At 40.5% G+C, this 25,611-nt stretch overlaps 1 protein-coding gene across 6 annotated transcripts in view; it reads right to left on the reverse strand.

Annotated features, from left to right (window-relative positions):
* Positions 1 to 1,910: 1,910 nt before the first annotated feature.
* Positions 1,911 to 25,611, reverse strand: part of stxbp5a (syntaxin binding protein 5a (tomosyn)) — a 235,648-nt gene continuing 211,947 nt past the window's right edge. For all 6 annotated transcript variants that reach the window (XM_055639037.1, XM_055639042.1, XM_055639040.1 and 3 more), the window contains 4 exons: positions 19,072 to 19,237; positions 13,581 to 13,692; positions 12,974 to 13,194; positions 1,911 to 6,110 (listed from right to left, as the gene is read on the reverse strand). In XM_055639037.1, the coding sequence (XP_055495012.1) occupies positions 6,069 to 6,110; positions 12,974 to 13,194; positions 13,581 to 13,692; positions 19,072 to 19,237 (541 nt within the window). In that variant the 3' untranslated portion in view covers positions 1,911 to 6,068. The remainder of the gene's footprint in view (positions 6,111 to 12,973; positions 13,195 to 13,580; positions 13,693 to 19,071; positions 19,238 to 25,611) is intronic.

Consider the following 25,611-nt stretch of genomic DNA (forward strand, 5'->3'; position numbering starts at 1 on the left):
CTAAAAGATTTCCCCCTTATCCTTAAACTGTGTCCTTGTTCTGGAACTGTGACCCCATGTTTCTTTCACATGCAAGGTTATTTTTCTGGTTTCCAGTATTATCATATCCTGCTTTTTCAGCTTGTTTTCTTTCATGTATTTATGGAACATCTGTGTTTTCCTGCCAATTACTTTTATGCAGCATATGCAGGACTTTCATATGAAGACTGGATAGACTCAGCTTGTACTCGCTAGAATTTAGAAGATTGAGGGGGGATCTAATAGAAACTTACAAAATTCTTAAGGGGTTGGACAGGCTAGATGCAGGAAGATTGTTCCCGATGTTGGGGAAGTCCAGAACAAGGGGTCACAGTTTAAGGGTAAAAGGGAAATCTTTTAGGACTGAGATGAGAAAAACATTTTTTACACAGAGTGGTGAATCTTTGGAATTCTCTGCCAGAATGTAGTTGAGGCCGGTTCATTGGCTATATTTAAGAGGTAGTTAGATGTGGCCCTTGTGGCTAAAGGGATCAGGGGGTATGGAGAGAAAGCAGGTACAGGATACTGAGTTGGATGATCAGCCATGATCATATTGAAGGCTTGAAGGGCCGAATGGCCTACACCTGCACCTATTTTCTATGTTTCTATGTATAAGAGCATGAGAGGAATGGATGGGGGTAAATGCAGAGTAGGTGAATCAAGAACCAGATTACATAGGTTTATGGTGAGGGTAAAAAAATAAATAAGAACCTGAGGGGCAATTTTTTACTTTACACAAAGGGTGGTGGGTATATGGTAGGCCAGGCTTGAGGGGCTTGCTAATCAATTTCTGCACTAATTTCTGGTGTATATTTAGGGCTGACATGAGAAATTCCTTCACTCCGAGGATAATGAACTTTGGGATCCTTTACTGCTGGGAGCTGTAGCGGCCAAGCCACTAGGTACTTGAAGGAGGTGATGGATATATTTTTGGGCACAAGAGGCATTAAGGGTTAGATGCAAGGTAATGGAAATGTGGGACTGAGATACATAATCAGGCATGATGTAATGAATGGTAGATAGGAAGAGCTGAATAGTTTATTTTATTTTATTGCTTCTATTTTATTTACTAAGTGTCCTGTAATTATAGACCCTCGACCTAACTGTAACTCAACAGGTCAAGCAGCATTATTATGAAGATATTTTGGGTTGGGACTTTTCTTCAGATTATAAACTGTGTTGAGCGGCATGGTGGCGCAAGCAGTAGAGTTGCTGCTTTACGGGTTCGATCTTGACTACGGGAAATGTTTGTTTAGAGTTTGTACGTTCTCGCCTGCTTGGATTTTCTCCGAGATCTTTGTTTTTCTCCCACACTCCAAAGACATATAGGTTTGTAGGTTAATTGGCTTGATGTAAGTGTAAATTATCCCTGGTGTCGCTGGTTGGTGCAGACTCAGTGGGCCAAAGGGCCTGTTTCCGTGCTGCATCTCTAAGCTAAACTAAACTTGAAGTATCCCAACCCGAAATATCGTCTGCCATTTCTCTTCACGGATGCTGTCTGATCCACTGAGTTCTTGGCAAAGTTTGTTTTTTCCCCTTTATAAATTGGCCTGATATGCATGTTACCAGCCCAGTACTCACTGCAGCGCCTTTTGAGTGATCTTGTAAGCCTCCTATTTGAAAACAAACTTTTACAAAAAAAACATACAATCAGAAGGATTACAATAATTCCAGAGATATAGAATCTCAAGATTCCAAAGAACGAGTTGTGAATGTGTAACCTGCATTGAAAGAACAAGGCAGACAAGTTCAAGGTATGAGCCATTTCAAGAGAAAGAAACGCTTGTGGGAGGCAGGTGGTTGTTTAAGGAAACGGAGCTAGAAAGCCACATTTGTGCTTGTGGCTGCACCAAACACTCTGAATCAAGTGCTTTGAAACAAACACTTTCAGATTTGTCAGCTAGATTGGATATTTTAATTTTTTTTAGAAAAACAATTTTCAGGAAAAAACATTACAATTTGGCAGAAGTACTCAGCAAATTCAACTTCATTAGCTTTTAATTTAACAGAACAATCAGAGACTTGATGCACATCACGGGTAACACACAAACAGCAGTAAATTTCGTGCACTTCCATCAAAAGATCAGGGAAATGAAGTACAGACCCTACACTGAAAACAGGTTTAAGGAAATATATTTCTCAACACATATACTTCATATTTATATATTTTCAAATATGCTGAAAAGAAATTTGTTTCATTAAAGAAATCCTGAAATGCTAATCAAGAGGATAAAGACCCTTGCACATGTACAACTCCCCTTGTTGGGAGTATTGTGCCAACTTAATCAGGAGGGGACAATCCCGGCAGCCGCCACTTTACAAAAGGTGCTCCATATTCTCAATATTCTAATATGCTTAAAACACAGAATAAAACACATACAGTGCCCTTCATAATGTTTGGGACAAAGACCCATCATTTATTTATTTGCCTCTGTACTCCACAATTTGAGATTTGTAATTTAAAAAAAATCACATGTGGTTAAAGTGCACATTGTCAGATTTTATTAAAGGGTATTTTTATACATTTTGTTTTCACCATGTAGAAATTATAGCTGTGTTTATACATAGCCCCCCCATTTCAGGGCACCATAATGTTTGGGACACATGGCTTCACAGGCATTTGTAATTGTTCAGGTGTGTTTAATTGCCTCGTTAATGCAGGTATAAGAGAACTCTCAGCACCCAGTTTTTCCTCCCGTCTTTCCATCACCTTTGGAAACTTTTATTGCTGTTTACCAACATGAAGACCAAAGTTGTACCAATGAAAGTCAAAGAAGCCATCAAAGAAACAAGAATAAAACTGTTAGAGACCAGCCAAACCTTAGGCATCAAAATAAACTGTTTGGAACATCATTAAGAAGAAAGAGAGCACTGGTGAGCTTACTAATCACAACAGGACTGGCAGGCCAAGGAAGACCTCCACAGCTGATGACAGAATAATTCTCTCTATAATAAAGACAAATCCCCAAACACCCGTCCAACAGATCAGAAACACTCTTCAGGAGTCAGGTGTGGATTTGTCAATGACCACTGTCCGCAGAAGACTTCATGAACAGAAATACAGAAGCTACACTGCAAGATGCAAACCACTGCCTAGCCGCAAAAATAGGATGGCCCGGTTACAGTTTGCAAAGAGCAACCACAGTTCTGGAAAAAGGTCTTGTGGACAGATGAGACGAAGATTAATTTATATCAGAGTGATGGCAAGAGCAAAGTATGGTGGAGAGAAGGAACTGCTCAAGATCCAAAGCATACCACCTAATCTGTGAAACACGGTGGTGGGGGTGTTATGGCCTGGGCATGTATGGCTGCTGAAGGTACTGACTCACTTATCTCACTTATCTTCATTGATGATAAGCTCACTTATCTTCATTGATGATACAACTGCTGATGGTAGTAGCATAATGAATTCTGAAGTGTATAGATACATCCTATCTGCACAAGTGCAAACAAATGCCTCAAAACTCATTGACCGGCGGTTCATTCTACAGCAAGACAATGATTCCAAACATACTGCTAAACAACAAAGGAGTTTTTCAAAGCTAAAAAATGGCCAAGTCCATCACTCGATCTGAACCCAATTGAGCATGCCTTTTATATGCTGAAGAGAAAACTGAAGGGGACTTGCCCCAAAACAAGCATAAGCTAAAGATGGCTGTAATACAGGCCTGGCAGAGAACATCAGAGAAGACACCCAGCAACTGGTGATGTCCATGAATCACAGACTTCAAGCAGTCATTGAATGCAAATGATATGCAACAAAATACTAAACATGACTACGTTCATTTACATGACATTGCTGTGTCCCAAACAGTATGGTGCCCTGAAATAGGAGGACTATGTATAAACACTGCTGTAATTTCTACATGGTGAAATCAAAATGTATAAAAATGGCCTTTATTAAAATCAGACAATGTGCACTTTAACCACATGTGTTTTTTTTTCTATTAAAAATCTCAAATTGTTAAGTACAGAGGCACATAAATAAATGATGGGTCTATGTCCCAAAGATTGTGGTGGGCACTTGTGTAAACATAAGGGAATGAAAATGACATAAAGTAAACCTAAAAAAAGCTGAACATGAAAAGCATGGCAATAAATGATAACACAAGTAAACATTTCTGTCCTGAATGCAACCATGCTCTTGGCCATCAACAGTTTATGTTGACTACAGATTAGAATTTCATTGTGAAACAAACTCCTGTGAATTTCTAATAGCCTACATTTTAAAAGCATTGTGATTTGCTGCGTTGATCTGGACTCTTGTGGCTGCTGAGGTTTGTGAGGAATAGTTCTGCCGCGTGGGTACTTATGACAGTGGGACTCCAACTATGTAGAGTTCAGGTTTCATTGTTAAATGGACAGCTGTTTCTGTGGAAGCCAGCATCTTTTGTACCCAGCCTTCAGTTTCTCCTCACAAGACCCAAGTTGAATATGTGCAATGATCATGAAGGGGAAAGGCTGCAGACGTCATACACACTCTGAAGCAAAGTGACTGGAAGAAGTGAAGATGTGAAAACATACAAAAACAAAAGAGAAACACAGTTGTAACCAACCTTTTCAGGTACATTCTATTTAATCTTCAAATATGGGCATTCCCAAAGTATTGCACTAAATAACATCTCATGTACTGTAACATGGAATGCAACAATACACCAATAATGTACAGTAACTATGAACAGGAATCAGAACCAGCCCTTGTTGGCAGCTGATTTTACTTAATAAAAATATGTTCAAATTCTATCTGTGTTGGATATTCTACGTCTACAGTGGCACTAAGTATTTTTTCAAAAGGAAACTTATATTCTACTGCAGCCAAATTTGCCATTAACTCTCATAGTCATCCCGATCCAGCTCTTCTTCCAATTCCATTAACCATGCCAACAATGCCATCTTCTTCCCTTTGGTTTCAACTAGATTTCTGCCAGGAAAATTGCTTGCTGTTGTTGCTGGAGTTGTTCCTTGAAGAACAAGGGGAGAAAAATACTTCCATGGTCCTCCAAACTATCCTACAGATGTAAGACTACCACCAGACAGCATCAATTCAACAACAGGATCTGGTTACCTAGGCTGGGAGTTAGCACAATAAATAACGTATATTTAATCTGGCACCATAATACTATTATTGAGAATTAAGGTTTTTGTATCATAGTTATGTGACTCCAAACCAGTGATGATTCATTTATTTTAAAAACAGTTGTTACTGTAGCTCAAAGGATTTGCATTGTTGACAATTATCTATAGTAGGTGGGGGCACAATAAAATCTAATTACAAAAAGCTTTTTGAAGCAGTAACGACACAGGGAACATCTGCATCAAATGAATCCATAATCAACTAAAATCATCAGCTAAGACAAAAACCACACCCCAAAATGTTATTCATTCAACCAGTCTTAGGCAGAAGCTGGCTTCATCCATTATCGGCAGATATAAACCAGCATCAATCAATCAGCACTGACCACAAAACAATATCATCCAAACTCATTGCGTCCAGCCAGTGGACACACACCATTATCTAATATCGGACACAAACAAATATTATCTGATCAGAGTTGACAATCTGCAAACCATTATCACCCACCTAGCTCAGTACATAAACAAATAATGTGCAAATAAATCATTATTTGGATTCTCTATGCAATACTTTGCTACATGTTTTTATCCTCTTGTTTTGCATTTGCTGGCATCCGGAGTGAATGCAGTATTACATTTATAGTTTTAATGGGTGAAACACTGCCAGAGACAATAGCACAAAACATTTGGCGTGTGAAATAACACATAAAATCCAGCACTGCCCCTTGTTCCCTGCTCAGGTCCCACACTGTGCACCAACCCACAGCTACAGTAGAAAACACCTTCATGTTGCAAGTTTTCAGTTTCCTCCTCAGTTTAAAGCAATGTGACCGAGGGAAAGAGTTTATGAGTTGTGCTTGGAAACAGCAATACTCAAAGATGAACCTCCTGTCCTGCAGAAATAAATGAAGAGGGAGAATCATCTGTGGATAACCTCCTTCCAGCTGAAGTATTTAAGTAACGTTGGATCGAGGTGTTCAGAACTGGTACCACTTCTTATCTTTGCACTTTAACATCATCTGAAACACAAAAACACTTCTTCAGGATCAGACATCGGACATTGTTGGCCGGTGTGGGCGAGTTGGGCCGAAGTGCCTGTTTCCACACTTTATCACTCTTTATGACTATCTATATTCTGAGACTCTCAAATTGTCTAAGTTAAAAACTGAGCAAACATATTTTCTTTTGACCATGCAGTAAAGCTATAAAATTAGCAACAAGCTCTCTGGGTCCTTTATCATTTCTTCCCCATCTTTTTTTGCATACTGTAATGGCTTACAATTGCCTCATGCAATTCTCAAGGACAACAAGTCATGAGGATATGTTTCTATGACAAAAAAATTGATTTATTTTCTCGAAAGTTGATTTTTTTAAACAATCCTAGTGAAATACAACAACGCTGATGGAAGCCTCATCATAGCTCATTCTTCGGTCTCACAATGTGTTTAAACTGAATTATTCTAGGAAGGTTCCAATCTACAACCAAAAGTTCAAATCACTGATAAGCATGATTACAGATAAAGACAGTGAATACTGAGTCTATTTACCCTCCTCCCATGAAGCAGGTGAAACAAGAGAGTAAAAATCATTAGTAGAAAAAAGGAAGGGTAATGGGAGTTTAAATTATTTGTGGGATAATTATAATTCAAATGCGCTGAGATGGGATTGCAAGGTTTGAGTGGGGGCTGTGGTGGGAGTTTGAAAATGCTAAAACTTAGCACCATAAGGTGCGAGGAGGAGTTACCTGGAGCTGTGAGTATAAAAACAGCGCGGGGCTTGCTTCTACAGAGGCCCGGGGAGCCGTTGGTGCGAGGAGGAGTTACCTGGAGCTGTGAGTATAAAAACAGAGCGGGGCTTGCTTCTACAGAGGCAAACGTTCCATTCGCAGATCACACTTCAAATTAAGGGGGCTGGTGGAAACCTCTGATTGGTCGAACGGACTAGAGGAAGCAGCTGATTGGCTTGTATCCCGGGTAAGGCTTTATTGTATTCGGATTAGGGGGAGAATGAGGGCCAGGGCAGTGGATGTCAGATGTGGGAAGTCATGGAGTCTGAGTGCCCTCCAGACGTCCACATCTGCGCCAGGTGCGTCGAGATGGGGCTCCTAAGGGACCGTGTTAGGAACCTGGAGCAGCAACTCGATGACCTCTGTCTGCTCAGGGAGAGCGAGGAGGTCATAGAAAGGAGTTACAGGGAGGTGGTCACTCCAAGACCACGGGAGACAGAAAACTGGGTCACAGTTAGGAAGGGCAATGGGCAGAGGCAGGGGCTGGTGAGTACCCCGGTGGCTGTACACCTTGAAAATAAGTACTCATGTTTGAGTAAGGGTGGGGGAAGACAGCCTACCTGGGGGCAGCGACAGCGGCCGGGCCTCTGGCACAAAGACTGGTCCTGTTGCTCAGAAAGGTAAGGAAAAGAAGAGGAGGGCAATTGTAATAGGGGACTCTATAGTCAGGGGGTCGGATAGGCAATTCTGTGGACGCAGACAGGAGACCCGGTGGTAGTTTGCATCCCTGGTGCCAGGGTCAGGGATGTGTCTGAATGTGTCCAAGAAATCCTGAAATGGGAGGGAGAGGAGCCTGAGGTTGTGGTACATATAGGTACCAACGACATAGGTAAAAAAAGAGAAGAGGTCCTGAAAGAAGAATTTAGGGAGTTAGGTAGAGAGTTAAGGAGAAGGACTGCAAAGGTAACAATCTCAGGATTACTGCCTGTGCCACGCGACAGTGAGAGTAGGAATGGAGCGAGGTGGAGGATAAATGAGTGGATGAGGGACTGGTGCAGTGGGTATGAATTCAAGTTTCCGGATCATTGGGATCTCTTTTGGGGAAGGTGCGACCTGTACAGAAAGGACGGGTTGCACTTGAACTCGAGGGGGACCAATATCCTGGCGGGGAGATTTGCAAAGGCTACTGGGGAGACTTTAAACTAGTATGGTTGGGGGGAGGGACTCAAATTGGGAAAGCTAGCAGTCAGTGTGTGAGGCAGGAGGCAGAGAATGGTAGCACTCTGACCCAAAATGTAGGGGAGAGAGAAGAAAAAGACAATAAACAGAGAATAAGAGAGGGTGGGTTTCTTAAATGTGTATATTTTAATGCTAGGAGCATTGTAAGAAAGGTGGATGAACTTAGAGCCTGGATTGACACCTGGAAGTATGATGTTGTGGCGATCAGTGAAACATGGTTGCAGGAGGGCTGTGATTGGAAACTAAATATTCCAGGATTTCGTTGCTTCAGGTGTGATAGAATTGGAGGGGCAAGAGGTGGAGGTGTTGCATTGCTTATCAGGGAAGATATTACAGCAGTGCTTTGGCAGGATAGATTAGAGGGCTCATCTAGGGAGGCTATCTGGGTGGAACTGAGAAATGGGAAAGGTGTAGCAACACTCATAGGGGTGTATTATAGACCGCCTAATGGGGAGCGAGAATTGGAAGAGCAAATATGTAAGGAGATCGCAGATATTAGTAGTAAGCACAAGGTAGTGATTGTGGGAGATTCCAATTTTCCACACATAGACTGGGAAACACATTCTGTAAATGGGCTGGATGGGTTGGAGTTTGTAAAATGTGTGCAGGATAGTTTTTTGCAGCAATACATAGAAGTACCTACTAGAGAAGGGGCGGTGCTGGACCTCCTGTTAGGAAATGAGACGGGTCAGGTGGCAGAGGTATGCGTTGGGGAACAGTTCGGGACCAGTGATCACAATACCATTAGTTTCAATATAATTATGGAGAGGGTCAGAACTGGACCTAGGGTTGAGATTTTTGATTGGAGATAGGCTAACTTTGAGGAGATGCGAAAGGATTTAAAAGGAGTAAATTGGGACAGTTTGTTTTATGGGAAAGATGTGGAAGAGAAATGGAGGACATTTAGTGGTGAGATTTTAAGAGTACAGAATCTTTATGTCCCTGTTCGGTTGAAAGGAAATAGTAAAAATTGGAAAGAGCCATGGTTTTCAAGGGAAATTGGACACTTGGTTTGGAAAAAGAGAGAGATCTACAATAATTATAGGCAGCATGGAGTAAATGAGGTGCTCGAGGAGTATAAAGAATGTAAAAAGAATCTTAAGAAAGAAATTAGAAAAGCTAAAAGAAGATATGAGGTTGCTTTGGCAAGTAAGGTGAAAGTAAATCCAAAGGGTTTCTACAGATATATTAATAGCAAAAGGATAACGAGGGATAAAATTGGTCCATTAGAGAGTCAGAGTGGACAGCTATCTGCAGAGCCAAAAGAGATGGGGGAGATATTGAACAATTTATTTTCTTCGGTATTCACCAAGGAGAAGGATATTGAATTATGTGAGGTAAGGGAAACAAGTAGAGTAGCTATGGAAACTATGAGATTCAAAGAAGAGGAAGTACTGACACTTTTGAGAAATATAAAAGTGGATAAGTCTCCAGGTCTGGACAGGATATTCCCTAGGACATTGAGGGAAGTTAGTGTAGAAATAGCAGGGGCTATGACAGAAATATTTCAAATGTCATTAGAAACGGGAATAGTACCGGAGGATTGGCGTACTGCGCATGTTGTTCCATTGTTTAAAAAGGGGTCTAAGAGTAAACCTAGCAATTATAGACCTGTTAGTTTGACGTCAGTGGTGGGCAAATTAATGGAAAGGATACTTCGAGATAATATATATAAGCATCTGGATAAACAGGGTCGGATTAGGAACAGTCAACATGGATTTGTGCCTGGAAGATTCAAACAAGGGGACATGACTTGAGAATTAAGGGACAGACGTTTAGGGGTAACATGAGGGGGAACTTCTTTACTCAGTGGTGGCTGTGTGGAATGAGCTTCCAGTGAAGGTGGTGGAGGCAGGTTTGTTTTTATCATTTAAAAATAAATTGGATAGTTATATGGACGGGAAAGGAATGGAGGGTTATGGTCTGAGCGCAGGTATATGGGACTAGGGGAGAATACGTGTTCGGCACGGACTAGAAGGGTCGAGATGGCCTGTTTCCGTGCTGTAATTGTTATATGGTTATATTATATGGTTATAAAGAGGGGATCCTAACATCTGAGAAAGCCATGTATTTAATTAAAAATATGACAATGAGCATGAGCGGAGGGGAGCTATTCAGGGATTTGCGAAAAATTGTTACATGAATTTATAGTGCATTCTATAGCTTGAGGCTATTTGAAAGCATTTTATAGACAATTATTCACTTTGTGAACTGGGACACTGCTATAATGGAGGAATGAATGCAACAAGATTATTCACTTTAGTTACATTCATAGATTGATAAACACAGGCCAGGATTTTGTGATGACATCTCCTGCAATTCCTAATCCCATGTGATCTTTAACAACAGAAAATTCATTACTGAGGCGGTCACCATCTGTCTGGCCTATAATGCCTGTGCTGGTAAAAAAACCAAAAAACAATACAGTCTAAATATAGACGCACATTGCTGTAGTAACACAGGCAGCATCTCCAAGGACAATGGATAGGTAGTGTTATGGAACGGGACCCTACTTCAGACTGATTGTAGTGGGGTTGGGGGTATGGTGTAACTGGAAGCGAGAAAAAAAACCCAGGATAAATCGGGGCCAGTAACAGATGATCTCGGGCAAGGAGGTTCCCTGATAGGCTGATTGTTGGATAGCGACGATGTGATCCAAAGAGGAAAACACTGTTGCAAAATGTGGAACTGGTTAACTGACATTTAGTGGAGGAGGGGGGGGGGGGGGGGGGGGGGGGGGGGGGAGGGAGGGGGAGGGGGGGGAAGGTGTATGTAAAAGTTACCTAAAATTAGTAATTTCAACATGTTTAATCCCACTTTACACACTTAATCCTCTGCTGAGTAGGTCACGGGTTGTCACGTACAAATCTAAGTACTAGTGACAAGTGTTTCTGCCTCTGCCACCCTTTCAGGCAAAAATTTCCAGTTTCCTATTTTCCTTTGGGTGAAAATACTTTTCCTCGTCTCCCCTCTAATCTTTCAACCAATTACTTTAAATCTATGCCCCCGTTATTGATTATTCTCCCAAGAGAAATAGATCCTTTCAATTTGCTCAAAATGGGACACGTCAATTATCCCTCCTCTTAGCCTCTACTGCTCCAAAGGTAATAACCCTTGCTTATTTAATTTTTCCCTCATAACTTTCCAGTCTCCTGGCAACATTATCTTAAATCCCCGCAGCACACGTTCCAATGAAATCAAATCTTTTTTCTAATATAACAAGCAGAGTACTTATACATTGATCGTTCTATTGTTATATATGGATCCAGCAGAAACTTGCTGCTCTTATTTTCAATGATTCCATTTGCAAAGAAAAGTGGACCATACTTTTCTGACAATCTTATTGACATGTGGAGCTTTCCTTATGGATCATAACACTTGTTTAAGGGCAGACAAGACTCTGATTTATGATAAACTTTAACTCCACACCAAATCTTGTCTGAGGTATTTTGCACCAATTATTCTCAGGTATTGTACAACCAGTAAAAAGGGCACATGGGGTTATGTGTTGGGACTTTACAGATACGGCATGGAATCAGGCCATTCGGCCCACCAAGTCCAAGCCAACCAGCAATAACCCCGTACATTAGGGCACACACTAGGGACAATTTACAATTTTACTGAAGCCAAAGCAGGCTAGAGTGCAGAGAAGGTAATGGAGGGGATTGAGTGAAACAAATATATCTCTAATATGGTAAAACTGGATGACCTGAGGTGGCAGCTAAAATCAGATTAATCTTCTTTGTCTGTGTTATGCATTGCTAACGGCAAAACTGAGTGACATGCTCAGTAGGCCAGCCTGCACAAAAGAGAAATGAAAACTGCCAATGTATAGGCACGCAGAAATGATCATGGTCATCAGGAAGCTCAGAGTCACTGCTGCGAACAGTATAATTCATCAACTACTTTAACTCAGCATCCCACTCTGACCGTTCTGTCTGTTCTCTCCTATATTGTTACAAGGCCCAAAAGCTTGAGGAACAACGCTATATCTTCTGTCTCGGCATGTTGCAGCCTTCAGGAATCAATGTCAGATTCTTTAGCTTTAGATAATTTGCTCGTTGTTTGCATCAGAACTGGCCTTTTCGACCTGCCATCGTTTTGGTTTAGTTTTTCTTTTTTATAGTACTGTGGGAAAATGTGTATCAAAGACATTACTTTGAACAATCTTTATTACTTAATTAAGACTAAGAACATTTATATTGTATGGCCATTATTGCATTGATAGTGTACAACTTGGCTACTGCATTTGACTATACCATGTAGCATTTCATTGGCTGTTAAGTGTTTCATATGCCCTGGACCTTGAAAGTTACTCTGCAATTAAGACCATTTTTAAATGCACGAGTCTGGGGAAATATCGGTCTTCATGGTTGAGGTATGAAGGGACACTAATAGGAGTGTTCTGCTTCACACATTGTTCAGCAAAATCAAAGCAACTTGTTCTATTGATAAATGTATGTTAGGAGGATATTTTAGATAAAGATATAAGTGGATGGCAAAATTAATCTTGAGAAGAGAAATACATTTATTCTGACAACTGATGGACCTAAACCCAATTCAAATTTCAATGTGTAAAATGAAAACAAGTACTGTTTTTGCAGAAATGACAGAACAGGTCTTATGTCATTAATGTATTGAATATTTAACTTTTTATTATGGGGTGGGAGAAGAGTAAAGAAGAAATAGATAAGAAGGGTATTAAATCCATGATGTAAAAGGCTACTGGTTCCTAGTTAATGATAAAAAGTATCGATATTAGATGGCACCGACCATAATCACAGATACCCCTGGGCACTTTGGAGATAATGAATTACTTTTGAATTGTTGTGACTCAAAGTTATATTTGCAAACTTAGGAAATCTGGAATTAAGACATAACATAAGGACACTCTGGCAACTAATGAGCAGATCTTACCTCATGAGCATGTTTAGAGAAATTATCGGCACTGTATAACATGGCCGCCGTTCGCTCCTCCAGCTCACTTAGTTTCTGCCCTCTTTCATCCAGTGCTATCCTGGCCCTTGCCAGCTCTCCTGCAACACCAGATGCTGCTCCTTTGACCCCTTCAATTCCACCAGTCCCTGGGATGTGCTGGGCCAAGCTCCTCGAGGCTTTCCCCGCTACAGATTCACCAACTGGTGTAGGAAAGAAAATCACATTTATAAGAGAAATCAAATGTAATGCTGAGGTCAAATGAAATACATGAATTTAGCAAATGGCAATGTAATTGTTCAGAAATTACATTTTAATGTATGCTTTGTGCTCTAAAGTCATTCACAAATCACTGGGATTTTATACACAAACCTAATGGCGCTGATCTCTTTCACCTTTGTTTCTTCCTATTTCCCCATTATAATACATAAACCGAAGCATTCTAGGAACAGACAATTTACTTACCATTTCCCCCCCACTTGAAAGCAAGGAAAATCAATGGAGCCTTAGACAAACTGTTTGACAGCATATACCTAAAGAGTAAGATTTCTGTGCACTTTTTGTTTTGTCAATATGCCATTGTACTTACAAAGCTCTTCCCTGTCCAGTGACTGGGCACCACCACCAAACAACCCTTTAAAGAACCCCCTGTTTGGAGCATCTGGTGTTTCCACAGGGGTAAACAGCTCTCCCAGCATTTCCTAGTAAAAATAATATTTAGAAATACCATTTTAATTTTTTTAAATATAAAACAAGAACCTGCAGTATAGATAAAATTTTACATTTCTAACTTTTGTCATTATTAAGCCTTTATTTTACTGGTGAAAAAATCTGACATTCAGACTTGCCAATAATAGCAGTGTTCTATCCTACCAAATCTAAACATGGCATATTTCAAGGTAAGCCTTTACCACTTTGAGTAGAGTAAGCAGCAGTGAATCCAATTTACACGCAGCAAAGATTGCACAAAATTTCTCAACATTATTACACCTACACCATGTTTAAACAAGTCCCCCGAAAATAATGATTGCCATAGAAGGTTTCAATTGAATGGGGGTGTCAAGAATTATTGTGAATGTAGCGGGAACAGGGCAATGAAATTGTTACTTAATGCTGATTTAACGGGTCCATTAGTGCCATAATGCAACAAATACATTTACAACAATCAATGATAATAATCAAACTATAATAGCGCAAAACCAAAATCTGTAGAGTAACCAAAAACACAAACAGAATAGAAAAATAGATCACAGTTGCTAAATTTGTCATCAGTGTTCTGCAGTGTTCAAGAGCATGATGGTTGATGGGATGAAGCCATTCTTGAATCTGGAGTTCATGGTTCTCAGGGCCCTGAACTTTCTTCCTGATAATAGCAGCGAAATCAGATCGAGGCCAGGATGGTAAAGGTCTTTGATGATATCGAAACATAGAAAATAGGTGCAGGAGGAGGCCATTCGGCCCTTTGAGCCAGCACCGCCATTCATTGTGATCATGGCTGATTGTCCCCAATCAGTAACCCGTGCCTGCCTTCTCCCCATATCCCTTGATTCTACTAGCCCCTAGAGCTCTATCTAACTCTCTCTTAAATCCATCCAGTGACTTGGCCTCCACTGCCCTCTGTGGCAAGGATTTCCACAAATTCTCAACTATCTGGGTGAAAATGTTTTTTTCTCACCTCAGTCTGAAATAGCCTCTCCTTCATTCTAAGACTGTGCCCCTGGTTCGGGACTCGTCCATCATTGGGAACGTTTTTTCTGCATCTAGCTTGTCCAGTCCTTTTATAATTTTATATGTTTCTATAAGATCCCCCCTGATCCCTCTAAACTCCAGTGAATACAAGCCTAGTCTTTTCAATCTTTCCTCATATGACAGTCCCACCGTCCCAGGGATCAATCTCGTGAACCTACGCTGCACTGCCTCAATCACAAGGATGTCCTTCCTCAAATTATGAGACCAAAACTGTACACAATACTCCAGATTTGGTCTTACCAGAGCCCTATACAACTGCAGAAGAACCTCTTTACTCCTATACTGAAATCCTCTTGTTATGAAGGCCAACATTCCATTAGCTTTCTTCACTGCCTGCTGTACCTGCACGCCAACTTTGAGTGACTGGTGTACAAGGACACCCAGGTCACTCTGTACCTCCCCCTTACCTATCCTAACCCCACTGAGATAATAATCTGCCCCTTTGTTTTTGCCGCCAAAGTGGATAACCTCACATTTATCTATATTATACTGCATCTGCCAAGCATCTGCCCACTCACTCAACCTGTCCAGGTTACCCTGCAACCTCCTAACATCCTCTTCACAGTTCACCCAGCTTTGTGTTATCCGCAAACTTGCTGGTGTTGCTCCTAATTCCCTCTTCCAAATCATTCATATATATGGTAAACAGTTGCGGCCCCAACACCGAGTCTTGCAGCACTCCACTCGCCACTGCCTACCATTCTGAAAAGGACCCGTTCACTCCTATTCTTTGCTTCCTGTCTGCCAGCCAATTTTCTATCCATGTCAACACCCTACATGTGCTCAGGGAATGCCTCCTGTACATTCCTTTGATGGTGGGAATACCTGTGATGGACTGGACAATGTCTACCACTTTCTTCAGCTTCTTTGTTCCTGGGCATTCAAGTTACTGAACCAGGTGATGCTGCAACCAGTCATTATGGTTCATGGATCCATTTTCATGGATCTTCAGTGTTTCCTTCTTGAAGTCAACAGTTAACATTGAGAACAAGATTGTTCTGGCACCGTTTAATCAGATTATTAATCTCCCTCCTGTACTCAGACTCATCATAACACCATTAGTGCAGTGTGAGAATTAGACTGTCCTTTCACACAATTACTGCATTGCGTTTTTTGTCTGTCACCATTAATTCAGTGCAAGGTCTGGACTGTCCTTGAACTCCAATAATACAGTACAAGGTTTAGTATGCCCTGAATAACATTAGAGGATGGAGACAGAAACCTTGAATGAGATTAGAAGATTAGGATGGAAGAGTTCGCAAGGAAGTCTTGAATGATGCCCTTAATTTTTGGCATAATCATATTTTCAAAACCTTGAGCTGGGATTCTGTTTGCCTTGACCAGTCCAATTTGAGAGTACAGTCAGTAAATCTGAACAGATTAACAAGCTAAGCATAGGCCGTTTCATTTTAAGCAAAACAACTGTAGATATTAGAAATCCAAAATAAAAATAGAAAATGTTAAAAATAGCTCACAGGTTAGAAAGGATTTGAAATAAAATGTTAACTCTTCTGGTCCATATGATTCTTTTGAAACTTTAATTCTGTTTCTATCTGCAGGCACTCCCTGCCTGACCTGCTGAATATTTCCACACTATGTGTTTTTATTTCACCGCGTATCCTATGGGAAGAATCTGTGGTATGCAATTATATTTATACTGGGTGATGGTCAAGTGTGACTTCAAAGTCATAAAGAGCTTCGAAAAAGGCAGATGCCATCAGCATTTGTCAATAAAAGCAGTCCTCGGATTGAAAGTACAATTCAGGTAAACATAAATGGTGGAAGAGCTCTCCATTTACATACCTGCATAAGAGAACCATTAGCATGCTTACTGAAGAACACTTATATTACATCAGCATGGTGGTAGATCATCTGATGACCGAATCAATTTCCAATTAATGGCTGCCAATTAAACAAGATTCACATAGACTACTTTGTACCATGCTTCAGTTTTCATGTGGTGGTTAATCGTGGAGAGAGTGAAGGGGCTGTCCCACTTGGGCGACCTAATTAGCGAGTTTAGAAGAGTTTGAAACAAAGACATGTTGAAGATCTCCTTCGACTAGCTATGACTAACTTCGGGAAAATTGGACAACGAATAGTGGAGAGTGAAGACGACCTCCCTTCGACTATGATGAAGACTATCTACGACTACCTTCGACTACTCTTGATAACCAATGACTAACATGCCGACCTACTACGACTAAACCTACGAGTAAAAAAAGTATAGATTTTTTCCATGGCAACCTTTTTTTACACGCGGGCATTTCTTAACATATTGAAAAAAACGCCACGACCTAGCTGAGGCCTCGAGTACGTGGAGACCATTCTCAAGCATGAAGGAGAGTTACGAAGACCTCCTACGACCTCGTGTCGACCATGCTGCGAGTACGAGTCGAGGTCAAACGTGCCAGAATTAGGATTAGGTCGCCCAAGTGGGACAGGCCCTTTAGCAGCTTCAAATTCCTAGGCACTAACATCGTAGAATGACTGGTTGCATCGTAGCCTGGTACGACAATTCCTGGTACAGGAATACAAAAGGTTGCAGAGAGTTGTGGAGCCTGGTCAATCCCGTTTATCGAAAGCATCTACGTGAGGCGCTGCTCAAGAAAGTGGCATCTATCAAGGGTCCCTACTATCTGGGCCATGCGCTCTACTTGTTGCTACAAACAGGCAGCAATACAGGCCTTGTCCCATACCACCAGATACAAGAACAGCTACTTTCCTGAAACAATCAAATTCTTGAACCAACCTGCACAATCTATTCCTAGGCAGACAATGGAAGAATAGTCCACCTACCATGGACTATTTTTTTCAAATAAAGTTTTTGCGGGATTGTTTTATTTTTTGCAGTCTTCTTTCTTTTAGAAATTTAATATACAATGTGTGTATAATTAATGTTTCATTTTTTTGTGTGTTTGAGTATGTGCCTGTGATGCTGCTGCAAGCAAGATTTTTCCATGTACCTGCACCTCACCCTACTTGTGGATATCGCATAAATATGGGAAGATTAAAGACATGGTCTCTACGGCTCACATTTCACCCAGATTATTGTCCTGTGTAATGGCAATATGCACCTCCATAAAAACACTGACTGTCTGGCTCAGTTCACTTTCTATTTCAACCATAATCTGTGCCGTTATTACCTCAAGACATCCACGTGTTCCAAGATGCCCCATCAGCCTGTGTTTAGCCCAAATCCCTCAAAACCTTTCCTAGCCATATACCTGTCCAAATGTATTTTAAATGTTGTTATTGTACCTCCCTTATTGAATTCATCTGGCAACTAATTCCATATATCCATCACCTTCGGTATAAAAAGGTTACCACTCAAGTTCCTATTAAATCTTTCCCCTCTCACCTTAAACCTATGTTCTCTAGTTCTTGATTCCCCCCACTCTGGGAAAAACACTCTGCATTCACCCCATCTATTCACCTCATGATTTTATCCAACTCTGTAAGATCATCTCTCAGCGTTCTACGCTTCAAGGATTGGGCCTGCCCAATCTTTCCCCATAGCTAAGGCCCTTAAGTCCAAGAAAACAGCTTGGTAAATCTTTTCTTCACACATTCCAGTTTAATAGAATCTTTCCGATAGTAAAGTGGCCAAAATAACATAATGTCCCAACTTTTATACTTAATTCCCTGACTGATGAAGTCAATGTGCCAAAATTCTTCTTCGTCATCCTATGTACCTGCAATGCCACTCTCAGAGAAGCATGTACTTGTGCTCCTTGTTTAAGAGGGAACTGCAGATGCTGGAGAATCGAAGGTTACACAAAAAGGCTGGAGAAACTCAGCGGGAGTTTCAGTCTGAAGAAGGGTTTCGGCCCGAAACGTTGCCTATTTCCTTCGCTCCATAGATGCTGCTGCACCCGCTGAGTTTCTCCAGCCTTTTTGTGTAACCTACTTGTGCTCCTTGATGCTTATGTTCTATAACAGTTCCCAGAGGCATACCATTCCACTGTGAAGGACCCGCCCTGGTTTGACTTCCCAAAATGCAACACTCACACTTATCTGAATTAAACATGCTACTCCTCCTTTGCCCACTGGACTCTTATCTGCCAGTCAACTCTCCTCACCAATATCCTGTTAATTCTTGCTACATCTATAGCCTGGTAATTCTTGCTACATCTCTCCCTCGACTTTTTATACTGCCTACTTCCCCTCTACTCTTTGTCTGGATGAACGGTCTCGACCCGGAACCTTGTCAGTCCATTTCCCTCCACAGATACATGATAAGATGGCACACAAATAGAGAAATACAAGTGATATTGGCATTCTAATGTAAAGACTGTTTTCAATGTTTAAATAATTTCAAAGATTCTTACCTGTAAATTCTCACATGTTCCCTGACTATAGGTGATGCGTTGGATTTCAGTGGGTGAAACCAGATATAGAGCTTGCCCGTTATTGGTGAAACAGAAAGTACGAGCTATTCGCATATCGGTCAGTGGCAAATAATTGACGTCCAGCAGTGGCCTAAGACTTGGCAAGCTTCAAAAGAAAGTCAGAATATTCTGGTTCAAAATATAAGAATGGTATTTCCTGGATAAAGTACACTATACAATAAACAGTTACTTCGATCAGATATCCCACCACAAGCACAACTGGGAACTCCAGCTGCTCCACAATGCAAATATGTTATACACTACGCACATACCTATTTCATAGATTTGACTTTCTAAGTTAAGATGTATGTTAAATTAAGAAAACTGGGAGAAGAGAACTGCTGAAATCTTATATTAAAAACTGACGTTCAGTGTTGCTAAAGTATTGATGCGAAAGGGAGTTATAATTTTTATTTTTTATTCTGGTAAATAAGCAAGACGGGGCTCCTCTACTGAATGTAAGTTCAATGGGACTGGTAAATAAAGCACATCTCGCTTTCAAGAACAAATACATGCGGCATCAACTAGAAGAGCACAAGATTTGATTTTGGACCCAATGCAAGTCACTGCATTAGTGAAGCCGAGTAACACTGAAGCAAAAATAAATGTTGAAAAAAACAAAAAGAATCCTGAAAGTCAACAAGCCAGGCAATATCTGTGGAGAGAGAGAAGCAAATGTTTCAGGTTAATGACCTATCATCAGAACCAGGAAAAGTTTGAAATCAAACAGTTTTAAGTTGTAGAGGTGGAATGGTGGATAGAACAAAAGGGAATATCTGTAACAGGGTTGAAACCAAGAGAGACTATGAGGCTGGCCATGCCGCTGCCTGAATAGGGTGGTGAAAGTTCACTAATTGCAAATAATCTGTTTGGAGGAATTGGAATCAGGCAATGAATGAAGCCAGATGAGAATGAAAGGGGAAATAAATAATGCTGGATCTATGAAGTCTAGAATACTGCAGTTGTTGAAAATCTGAAATAAAAGTGAATGCTGAAAATACTCAGGTCAGGCAGTATCTGTGGAGAGAGAATAAAACTGAGCTAATGCTGCAGTTTGATGGCCTTTCATCAGTAAAGACGGTTCTGATACAGCATTGAAAGGTTGGATATCTACAACTGTTCAATTCAATATTGCATCTTTCGGCTGTACTGTGCCTCGTTGGAAAATGAAATAGAGTTTTAAGAGTTTATTACGGTAGTCTGTGTTGCAGTAGTGTTAAAGGACAAATATGGTGGTCAGAGTTCATGGGGAAATTAAAAGCTCAGGATTACCCTTCCGACTGAGAGGCATTCTGCAAAAGTGGTCATCCAATCTGCATTTGATTTCTCCAATGTAGAAGTTTTTTGATTTGATTTTAGCTTTTGAAGAGCTTGAAAGTTTAACCATTTCTTTGTCTATATCCACTGTCCAACCCATTCAATATTTTCCAACAATGTTACGTATTCAGAATGATTCAGAAGGTGGTCACCTTACAAATCAGAATCTGCAGAGAGAGGGTGGGAGACAGTGGGCTGTTGTTTATTGGCAAGGTCATGGTCAAGGGGGATATACGTGGAGGTGTCTAAGAGGTGTTTCTTAGCCTCAGCAAGGTAAAGGCCAAACACTACATCGGCAACACTCTTATGTGCAGGTTTGGGAATGGTGTAGAGTGAGTGGAGGGCTGCATGTTTGGAGGGGATGAGACTGGAGCTGGTGAAGGGACGGAGATGTCAAGACAGTCAATGTTGTGGGGGCAGTCAGAAATAAAAAGTTCAAGATAGAGGATACAAGGCAGTTGGTGTCCAAGAGGAAGATCAGTGTTGGAGAAGGGGAAAGTTCATTAATGGGGGGAGATGGGTTGGGCAGGTATTCCTTTCCAAAGAAACAGACAGAGTAGTCGTCAACAGAAGGAGAGCACAATGTCATGGTGGGTTTGGAACTCATTGAGGTGTGGGTGCAGGGGTAAAAAGCTGAGGCCTCTGCTGAGGACAGACATCTCATCACCAGAGGGGAAGGTTGGATCATTATAGCAAGATCAGGAGTGCCAGGCAGATGCTACTGAGTACACCAGGGTCACTATTCACCTTTGACTTTTGTAAAATCTTTTGGTCCATCAAGGGATTTCAGCCCGGAGTCACATCGGTGGCACCATGTGAAATTTGGTTTTTTCGGATGAGGGGAGAAAGAAGTGAGGAGCTAAATGGGCGGGAGATTCAATAGTCACACATGTGATTTCAGGGTAGTGTGTTGGTTCCATGGTGGTAGAGTCAAGAGGTAACTGAGCAAGTGTACAGCACTCTTAGAAGGGTGTTTGAAAAGCCAAAGGTCATGTACTATGACAGAAAATGAAACCGCTGATGTACATTACAAGATGCCAGGAGATTAAAACTAAGAAATGATCTCAGTTGCTGTGATCAATGATTTCAAAAATAGTCACATAGTGCAAGAGGGAAAGCTTTTGATTCTTGAGCACCGAGTCTGGTTGTGAGAGAGTGTTAGATCTGTACAAAATAGTGGAGTTGTATCTCAACAGGACTTGGACCAATATCCTGACTGAGAAGTTTAGTGGTGTTATTAGGAGAGAGGGTGGGAACCTGATAATAAAGAGGCAAAACAGGATGTGGGAATTCAGAATTCAAAAACAAATTTGAAACACAAAGGAGCAAAGAGTGGATAAAGGAAACAGTTTGAAATAAAACAAGGTGCTGGAAATACTCAGCAAATCAAGCACACCTGTGAAGAAAAAAGGTCAATGTGTCATATCAATTACCTTTCTCAATTACCTTTCTCACTACTGGGAAAAGTTAGAAAACATACATGTTTTATGTGGCCAAAAAAGAGGGGAGTGGTGGAGGGGTTTAGAAGAATGAGGGTGGGACCTTATGTAAACCAAGAGGGGAGTCGCTGGGGTTTAGAAGAATGAGGGTGGGACCTCATTGAAACGTACAGAGCAGTGAAAGGCTTGGATAGAGTGGATGTGGAGAGGATGTTTTCACTAGTGGGAGAGTCTAGGACTCGAGGTCATAGCCTCAGAATTAAAGGACGTTATTTTAGGATGGAGATGAGAAGGAATTTCTTTAGTCAGAGGGTGTTGAATCTGTGGAATTCTTTGCCACAGAAGGTTGTGGAAGCAAAGTCAGTGGATATATTTAAGGCAGAGATAGATAGATTCTTGATTAGTACGGGTGTCAGAGGTTATGGGGAGAAGGCAGGAGAATGGGGTTAGGAGGAGAGATAGATCAGCCACGATTGAATGGCGTAGACAATGGGCCGAATGATCTTATGATCACATGATCTTATGAGCAGCCGGGACAATAACAGTGTTAAAAGGCATAGAATATGCTGAATTCTTGACACCTATTTGAATGCTTTCTTAATCTCTGCGTAACTAGCCCAACAAGACAGAGCTAGAAGTAGTTTTACTGAGCAAACCTGCAAATTGAGAAGTTGGCAATGAGAAAGCATCTTGGAGGCTGCCATTATAATTCAGTTTGTTTTAGTATTTAGTGTTAAGAGACAGAGAAAAAGTGCCCTAACAGTGTTGTTAGCTCAGCTTTAGGGAACTTAACTTTGTTCTGATCTTGGGTGCTTTCTATACAGAATGCATATTCTCTCTATGACCATATGTGTTTTACCTAGAGGCCCAGGTTTCATGACGTATATCAAAGGTGGGGGTTAATTGTCTAATGTAAATTATCCAATCTTGATAAGCTGCAAAATAAAAAAAATCAGATGAGGGGATTGGATGAGCATGCAGCATGCCAGGTTTATAAATTAATAATGAATGGACCTGATGGGATTGTTCTGCTGATGGACCAAATGCCACCTCTTGAATAACACTAAGTATAATTTTTAATTTTGATATCATCAATTTTACAAAGCTGAACTATAACATCAAAATTGGACTAGAAGGACCTATGTGAATGTAAATTAGTTTCAAGGCAGTGGGATGCAATCAAGGAAGTTATTTATAGCGAGTGTCCCCAATAAAATAAAGTTGTAAACCTCAATCCTTAATCTAGACAACTTCAGCAGGTATCAAGAAGCATACAGAGTAGAAGGCAAAAGAAGAAAAGGTTGTGATGGATAGATACAAAAAGCTGGAGTAACTTAGTGGGCCAAGCAGCATCTATGGCGAGGAGGAATGGGTGACGTTTCGGGTCGAGACTCTTCCCGCTGAGTTACTCCAGCTTTTAGTGTCTATCTTCGGTTTAAACCATCATCTGCAGTTCCTTCTTACACTGGTTATGACGGATATCCAGAGCTCAGTACTGCAGAAAGCCTACAAGAGGTGTGAGTGAAAGTAAAAAAGGAAATGAGTAAGGCAAAGATGCTGCATAAAAATAATTGGCAGGAAAACACAGATGTTCCATAAATACATGAAAGAAAACAAGCTGAAAAAGCAGGATATGATAATACTGGAAACCAGAAAAATAACCTTGCATGTGAAAGAAGACTTAATGTTCTAAGTTCCCACATAGCAGAAACAAATATAGATTTTGAGGAAGAATGTCAAGTATTACAAATGATAAACACTGACAAAGGACAAATTAAACGGTCAAGGATCTTAAAAAAGGATAGGTCACTATGCTCAGGTAAAAACGTATATCAGGCTCTTGGGGAAAGCAAGAATGGAAACAGTGTTGCCAATACTCTTTGGGTTCTGGCATTATTCAGAGGACTGGAAGATTGCCATTGTGCTGCTGTTGGGTATAAAGGGATAAAGCACCTCAGCTAGCCCAACAATGGTGCGATAAAAATAATGGAAAATAAATTGGAAATTACATTTAGAAGAGCTCAGGTTAATCAGCATGAATTTTTTCAGAGAAGATTGTATCCAATTAACAAATTAATTTTTGAGGGGATTTAATAAGGAAGATCCATGAAGTAGTTTTATGAATTTTCACACGATGATTGTCTTGACCTGTTGAGTAAACGCTCACAGGATACAAGATAAAGTGAGAGTGATATTATATTAAAAACAGGCTCACTGCAAAAATAAAAACGAAGTTGATTTCATTAAAAAAAGATTCCTGATGATCATTTCAAGAGGCAATGGACTGAGTGGGGAGGGTGCATAACCTACACAGTTCATTTATTGGCTGGCATGGCATGATTGGCCAAATGACCTCTTTTCTTACATATATTTTTAATGAATATTCAAGTTATGCTAAATGTGCACCATACAGCACATGTGTTGATTCCACACATGTACCTTGTCGATACCAAGTAGTTTACACATGCACCTAGTTATATATTTGTACTGACCTATATCTATATTACCTATACTAGACCCATTTTCCTTCATACAAATTACCTGTATACAGAATGTATTATATGGACATAGCCCAACTGAGCTATATTCACATTACCATAATATTCATGGTCATTGGTGCAGATGTTCGGCATGGAAGGAATAGGCCTGGTGACCATCTGATCATCTTGGTCTTAGGTCTGTCCACATTTCTGTATTCTGCCCATAACCTATAAAATTTGCTATAGATAGAAAACTATCCATCTAAAGTTTGAATATATTTAAAGACCCAACTCCTCACAACTCTCTGAGATAGCGAATTTCAATGGCTTATGAGATGAAAAATTCCTCCTCATCTCCATCCGAAATAGGCTACCACTTATTCTGGAATGATGCCCCTCAGTTTATAGTTGCCCCCATAAGAGGAAACATCTTAGCATGTATCTCTGAAACTCCTTCACAATCTCATGCACTTTAATGAAACTATTGTTCATTCCTCAAATCAATAGCTGTTGAATTGTTTCTCATAAAACAATACCTTTATTCTAGAATGCAATCTGACTTTCTCTGAACTGCACGTACACATCTCCTAAAGGAGTATTCCAGATATTTCACCATTGCCCTGTACAGTTGCTGCAAATCTTTATTCGGCAATAAGGGTCGACATTTTACTTGTCTTCCAAATTACTTGCTGTTTTAGCCAGCTAACTTTGGCTTCTCGTACGAGGGTACCAGATCCCTCTGTACTAGAGTATTATGCATTCTCGCTTCTTTTACACAATATCCTGTTTTTGTTATTAATTACAAAGCTGTTAACTTTACAGAGGCTAATTATCCGATAAACCTGCACATCATTGGAATACGGGAGAAAACCGGAGCACACAGGGAAAACCCATGCGGTCACAGGGAGAACATACAAAGTTAATGCTGACAGAACATGTAGCAGGATCGAACCCTGGCCTTTGGCACTGTACCCATCTCATTACATGCTTTCTCATCTTTTTGGTGTATTGCTATAACATTTGTCTCTTTTGCCTAAATAATTAATATTGAACGCAAATGGCTGAGGCTCTAGCATTGATTTTCTTAGTACGAGTTACAGATTATATACCTAAAATTGATCCATTTATTTTGACCTAGTTTTCTGGAGGTTAACCATGCTTATATTTTATCAACAATGCCTTGAGCTCTCATAGTTAATTTATGTGGCACCTTATTAAATGTCTTCTGAAAATTAAAAAAACAT

The sequence above is a fragment of the Leucoraja erinacea genome, chromosome 8 (assembly GCF_028641065.1).
Source record: "Leucoraja erinacea ecotype New England chromosome 8, Leri_hhj_1, whole genome shotgun sequence".
NCBI classification, from domain to species: domain Eukaryota; kingdom Metazoa; phylum Chordata; class Chondrichthyes; order Rajiformes; family Rajidae; genus Leucoraja; species Leucoraja erinaceus.